This window comes from Oncorhynchus masou, chromosome 30 (genome assembly GCF_036934945.1).
Source record: "Oncorhynchus masou masou isolate Uvic2021 chromosome 30, UVic_Omas_1.1, whole genome shotgun sequence".
NCBI lineage: Eukaryota > Metazoa > Chordata > Actinopteri > Salmoniformes > Salmonidae > Oncorhynchus > Oncorhynchus masou.
In genome coordinates, this window is record NC_088241.1 from 36,702,167 (window position 1) to 36,709,483 (window position 7,317).

General features: G+C 37.8%; 1 protein-coding gene across 1 annotated transcript; it reads left to right on the forward strand.

Annotated features, from left to right (window-relative positions):
- Positions 1-491: 491 nt before the first annotated feature.
- Positions 492-5,176, forward strand: LOC135523152 (homeobox protein engrailed-2a-like). Its single transcript, XM_064949878.1, has 2 exons — positions 492-1,213; positions 3,160-5,176. The coding sequence occupies exons 1-2, from the start codon at positions 730-732 to the stop codon at positions 3,477-3,479; spliced, it is 804 nt and encodes a 267-aa protein (XP_064805950.1). The 5' UTR covers positions 492-729; the 3' UTR covers positions 3,480-5,176.
- The last annotated feature ends 2,141 nt before the right edge of the window (positions 5,177-7,317 follow it).

Consider the following 7,317-nt stretch of genomic DNA (forward strand, 5'->3'; position numbering starts at 1 on the left):
CTTACAATTACATTTTTTAGTCTATATCAATATAATTATTTTTTATGGAAAGGCGTTTGACCATTTCCAGATTAAGCATGCATTACGCATGAATGGAAAACACTAACCTCCAACTACAACACAAATTCACCAATATAATAGTCAATCAAACAGAAGAGAAATTTAGTGTAGGTATGTCGTTTTATTCCAGAACGCCTTTCCTTTAAGAAGACGAGATTGGGCGTTTTGTCGATAATTCACGAGTCACTGTCACGTGGTAAACATTCTCCCAGTCTATTGGTTTAAGGCACGTGTCTAGGATAACCGCTGCAACGTCACTTGGGGGCTCGTATTGAAAATAAGAACAAAACTCCAGTGAGTGTATTTCAGGATCAGAAGCCTCTTTATTTACCCTTAGTTTAGTAATTGAAGCGCTTGTATTGGATAGACTGAAAACGGATAGTACCAAATTGGATGGGCAAATGACAAATGGTGTCTATCCAGTGCAACAATATAGGATAGCCAAGTTTGGGAATATATGACCAAAACTATGTTTTTCTCTGTGGGCACTATCGCAAAGGGTTGCATGGTGTCCAGTACACTCAACAAGATTTGACTTTCTTTTTTCTTTTTTAAAACCTTTATTCAAACATTTGAAAAGCTCCGCCTCCCACAGAAGTGGATTGCGCTCATTTCGGTGCGGGAGAGCAATAAAGGGGTTAAGGAAAGAAAACTGGAAAGTGTATCAGTATGGAAGAAAATGATCATAGCAACAGAGATGCGGTGCGCCAAGGGTCGGCGGACGAGTCAAACAGAGTGATACTCCCTCTATTACAAGCGCCGGGCAACCTGCAGCAGATCCCGCACCGAGTCACCAATTTCTTCATCGATAATATCTTACGGCCGGACTTTGGGCGGAAAAAAGATGATAACATAAATCATGACGAAAGTAGTCACGCTACCAGAGAGAACCATAGCCCGGCTGTTCCAAGAGCGGAGGAAGTGGGGAGTACTGTGCCAACGGAGGGAACTTCCACTCCTCATCCAGGCGGCGTGGCCAAGAAGGCTGAAATAGCGACCGAAGAGCCCCTGAAACCCCGCGGGGAGAATGGAGATCAGTGCCTAAGCTCGGACTCGGATAGTTCTCAAGCCAGCTCAATTACACCATCCAAACCGCCTATGCTCTGGCCAGCTTGGGTGTACTGCACCAGATACTCGGACAGGCCCTCATCAGGTAGGCTAGGGTTATTTTCCCTCGTCTTTGTAACCTGAAATACACCGGCCCGTTGACCTCAAACACCTTGACCGAGTTCTTCCATGAAAGGAGGGCGAAATAGTGTTCACCTGTTTTAAGATCAGAAAAATGCAAAATATAAGATTCTAACCTTGCAAAATCTTCAAAGTGTATCGGTGGAAACACAAGACTAATAATAAAACCATAAGAGCCGATAGCCTATGAATATTCTAGAACGCTAAAGATTTACCACGAGTTTGAATAATGGCATAATTTCACGACAAAACAAGCCGCTCAAAATAGCATCTTGTATTGCTTTAAAACTGAAATGTGCAAACGCAGGGGTATTGGAAGTCTACACATTAATGTTAAAAGCCTATAGTTTGCGGGATAAATAGTAATTTTTCGAATTTTGGAATAGCCTCATACAATTTTGTATTTTTCACGAGTATTTCAATTATAATGCCATAATACGAATATGATACCGTCATTGCGATGGCTATTGTTTTGTGCTAGCTAGATCATAGCCAATGTAATACTAGGTTAGGTTAGCCTACTAGTATAGGTTACTATAAACATCGGCGCACATATCACCAAAACAATAAGTCTTTCAAAGAATTATTAAGAAAAAAAATACAATAGGTTAAAGGACTTTATAGGGTATTTTTCCTCGACAATTCTGTCGTGCAAATCCACTATTTTTGTTTATGCATGAGATTTCACAACGGAGTTGCCAGGGTCTCTAAATATTTAGCATATTTAGCACACAAAACATGAACGTTTCCTTCATTATTCTATATTCTACTTGTGTAAAAACTCAAATATTCGAATGCATTTTCGTTCATTTCTAAAAAATTGTATTGTACACAATGTTCTCATGCATTATGTAACGTGGATCGCATGAACTAGACTACTATTCGATGGTATCCCCATGGGCTGCATATCTTAAAACGTCGTACGTTGGTTTATCATCTCCAGCGAGCTCCAAATGTATTGAATAATCTCTTTGATAGTCATCCAGGCCTACTTGCCCAAACAGACGTCACCACTTTTTTTTATCAAATAGTTTCGCCTGACGATTTCTTACTACTCAATTACAACCCATCATGTTTACCCACCAAAGGGCAAACTTTGAAAAGTAATTAACAGCCAAAGACCGATTTCAGCAACCTATAGGCTACGATATAAGCCAATGTATTCCACTAGACATCGTCAAGCCTAGACTATTAGCCTAACTGTATATAAAATGAAGAGTTAAATATAAACAATTGTTTACGAAAAATACACATTTGATATTATTCAGTAAGTTGCAGTTGAGATGGGAGGTCCAGTTGTGTTGATATATTTTAGGCCTACTCAGCATATCCTCCAATGACCATAACAAACTACGGAACCGACATGCCCCAACGGTATAGGCCTACCCACCCTCTACATATGTTCCAATGCATTGTTCTACGTAAAGAAGTGCGGAACTACGGTTACGTTATCAATATTCATCTTTATTCCTCACTATTTTGACAACTCTTATGTGATATGGAATGGTATGCATTGAAACGAACACTTAAATTCTTAGAAAAACGGGTCTATCTAAAACTTAAAAGGCGGCTGTCCCCGTAGGAAAACCCTTTGAAGAACCATTTTTGGTTCCAGGTATAACCCACTTTGGTTCCAGGTAGAACTGTGGAAAGGGTTGTACCTGGAAGCCAAAAAGGGTTCTCCTAAGGGGACAGCCGAAGAACCCTTTTGGAACCCTTTTTTCTACGATTGCACGACACTTGGCATACAGTGGAATAATAAATAAGTAGGGCCTAAATTCATTAATTAATGTATGTATTACTACACAGTTGTAGTAACTGGAACATTTATATCCTATAGGCTACACCAAGCTTTCACATTTCATATTTTCATTGGTTTTGGCTAATAATAATATTTTTTCTAAAACACAGGACCGAGATCTCGAAAACCAAAGAAGAAAACCACCGCCAGGAAAGAGGACAAGCGACCAAGGACAGCCTTTACAGCTGAACAGCTACAAAGACTAAAAACCGAGTTTCAAACGAACCGGTATCTGACCGAACAAAGGCGACAGTCCCTGGCACAAGAACTCGGCCTTAACGAATCTCAAATCAAAATCTGGTTCCAGAACAAAAGGGCAAAAATCAAGAAGGCCACCGGCGCAAAAAACACCCTAGCCTTGCACCTGATGGCACAGGGACTGTACAATCATGCTACGACGTCAAAAGATGACAAATCAGACAGCGATTGATTTCGAGCGAGATACAGATCAGTATATTTACAATGCAATAATTTCATCGAATAAAGGGCCAGTGTATAGAATATACCAGCATAAATTGATACATATATAGATATTTCTGCAATATCATGTCTATAAAAATATGTTGTAAAAAGGTACGTTTTCAATCTCCTGTAACGTGTGTCGTTTTTCTTCCAGGAAAAGTATAAATGCTTGTTATACACTTCATTTTATATTGCTATTCATTGTCATTTTTTACATTATAGCGCTTTTATCTGGCACTTGACGTTGAGATCTGTCAGTGATGTGAAAAACAACCTGCTTAAGTCCAAAGAATATTTTCTGCTGCATCCAGGCAACTGTGAATCTTAATACATTTGCTGACAAGATATTTTATTCCCATGGTTATTATGGTTTTATTGACGTTTAGTGTAAAAAGGACATAGCAAGGGTTTTGAGTGTCAGTGATGTGCAGACTTAATTGAAAAGTAGATGGATTTTAATACTATTTTTGGAAAATTTATATAACCACAGAAGTGATTGGGTAGCAATGTTTTGTTTAGCAAACATAATACACGCATTGCTAATACGTAGGACACAAATGTAGTTGTCTCAAAACTACATCTAAGCCAAGTTCATTTCCATGAAACATTGTGCGTGTTCTGTGTTATATCAGTGTACCAAGGCCTCTATAAATCGTTTTTGAAGAGCAATATAAATCATCTCTTGTAGCAAATTGCTTTGAATGATTACAATGCTGCCTATAACGTGGGAGACAACTCTGTGGCATTGTGACAATGATGACAAAACGTTTAACACACTCTTGGCTGAAAGTATTATAGGCCTACTTGATCAAAAGTAGGCACAAGGTATCTGATGTAGGCTGTCAACTATACGTCCCATGGAGTTACTTCTCTATATACATGTTTATTTAATATACATATATATCATTTAAAATAAAAAACAGACAAAACCATTAGTGACTGTATAACAATTGTTGAAAATCTCTTTTATTGTTGTTGAAATGATTTCATATGTGTATTTATATATATTATATTGAGGGGCAAAAAATCTATCCAATGAAACGGTGTTGCTTTAGAGTAGATTTCTGAGGTATTTACACTGCTTGTTTATCCTGCAATAACGTCTCTTTGAAAATGGTTTATGGGGCCTTTGCATGAAAGCTGCAATTTGTTGTACTTGGGCAAATAACTGTGTTTATAAACTTCTGTCTTTGTCGACAAGAGTATGATCAAGCTAAGTTTTAGACTATCCATACCAAATTGTGGACTTTTGCCTTTTGAATTGTTTTGTTGTGTATCTGCAAAAAGTGTGTTTGAATTACAATCCACCAAACTGAACACACTTTGCCTTAAAGTTCAAGCGAGAACTTTTTTATGAGACAGAACTGTGCCGAATCAGAGAAGCAGTATTACTTCAAAATGCAGACTATTTGATTCAAGATTATTGCCTTCATGAAAACTGCTGGTGTGACATTGAATTTCCTCATCAGCGAATATCTATCTATAGATGAATATGTTTAAATGAAATTACAACACGGAGTTGTATTATTATACAATGCTATTTTTCTTTTATGTTCAACATATTCTTTGGTATAATGTACATAACTTTCATGTATGTATTAATTGTGTAATTAACTGCCTCATGAAAAACTGGAAAAGAAAAGTCAATAAACCTCGAAGATACATTTAAAAACGTATCTAGCATCATCCTTTTTCTATAATCCACAGTCAAGGATAATTGAACGTCTATGAGACATGGGCATTTCTATGTAAACACAGAAAGATCGGAAAGAAAACGTGATCCTCCATTGCCAAAATAGGAGTGGATCCCTGTGTATGATGTCACTGGTTTGGCAACACCGCTGACCAAAGAGGAATTTGTAGTAACCTTTCGACCAAAAAGGTCAATGACAAAATGCAACAAAAAAAATCTAAAATCGAGTATATTTACATGATTTGAATGTGTCCACCATGTGTTGTTACTATTACTACCCGAGTGTTTAGGTTCAGCCTAGAAAGGTACATGAGCCGTGCCCTATTATTTGGTGTAACACCCAAAATGACACTCCCTTCTGAAGACCATTGACGTTACAGTTACCTTACCAATAAGACTACTACATATATACAAATAAATAATGACAAAAATATTGGTTTCATGTGACTCAAGGCCTACAATAAAATAGAAATATCACCACAAAGCTGAATGCATAAATGTCAACCTTTGCTGGTTCAAAACATTAGGAATACCTGCCCCTTTCATGATATAGACTGACCAGGTGAATCCAGGTGAAAGCTATGATCCCGTATTGGCTACCTGTTAAATCCACTTCAAATCAGTGTAGATGAAGGGGAGGAGACAGGTTAAAGAAGGATTTTTAAGCCTTGACACAATTGAAACATGGATTGTGTATGTGTGCCATTCAGAGGGTGAATGGCCATGACAAACGATTCAAGCGCTTTTGAACGGGATATGATATAGGTGCCAGGTGCACCGGTTTAGTGTGTCAGGAACTGCAACGCTGCTGGGTTTTATACACTCAACAGATTGTCGTGTGTATCAAGATTCTTCCACTACCAAAAGGTCATCCAGCCAACTTGACACAACTGTGGAAAGCATTGGAGTCAACATGGGCCAGCATCCCTGTGGAACGCTTTCGACACCTTGTAGAGTCCAGGCCCCGATGAATTGAGACTGTTCTGAGGGCAAAAAGGGGGTGCAACTCAATATTAGGAAGGTGTTCGTAATGTTTTGTACACTCAATGTAAGTTCCAAGTAGGTCTTATGTTTTCTCATGAAAAATTGTGAAAAAAGTTAATTTCACCTTTACGTTCCCAGAGGTTTGTGTTGTTATCACATAGGTTTGTCAATACAGGTGACACAAACATACTAATTTAAAACACATCACATTTGAGTACTTCACTTTTATTGTGTGATTAGAATAATCACAACATTACCCATAAATAGAACAAAATAAAGATGCATCAAATGTATTGGATATCTTTTCTCAAGGTCTAAGACAAACAGAGACAAATCTTGCCAAATTTCCATATTAACCCATATACTACTCAGATGGGCCTTAAATCACACGGATTTGGACTGAAAATGAGCTGGCCTATGACTTAAATTAATCATATCGTCAGAATATAACCAAAACAGCTAGTGGACTATTCCTCCATTTGGACTGTTGGGGGATTGTTTTTTTTTCATGTCATCCTTGACCCCAAAATATTGATATTGATAAAATATTAAAACTTTTTTTTTTACATACTTCCAGATATTCTATGAATTACCCAAATAGCATATAGCTTGCAAAACAAATAAAGAAATTCTAACCCACTGGGCACAGACGTCAACTCAACGTCTATTCCACATTGGTTCAACATCATTTAATTGAAAGGATGAGGAAACAAGGTTGATTCAACCAGTGTGTGCCCAGTGGGAAAGCTTCCTTTGTACTTTTTGGATTGTTTTCTTGTAAACATTTTATGGCAGTTGTATAATTCCATATCTTACAAACTGTGTAGAGAATGTTTATCTGAAAGAGAACATTCAACAAACTGTGACCAGTCACTGTAAATAAAAACAAATTGTTATTCAAATCGCGGGCCAACATTATCTGAGTCTGTGGATGGATACCTTCGCTCTACTGATCCATACACAACCGAAAAAAAGTTTGCAAAAGTTTCAAAACAAAAGAACATGCAGCAGGCAAAGTGGTGGACGGTGACCGTTTCCAGGCATTTAACTTTTCCTTCCTCCTAATTTTTTTTTACAATGCTTTCTCTGTATTTCCATACTTGTGCCGCTAGTCTTTGAACACCACGCC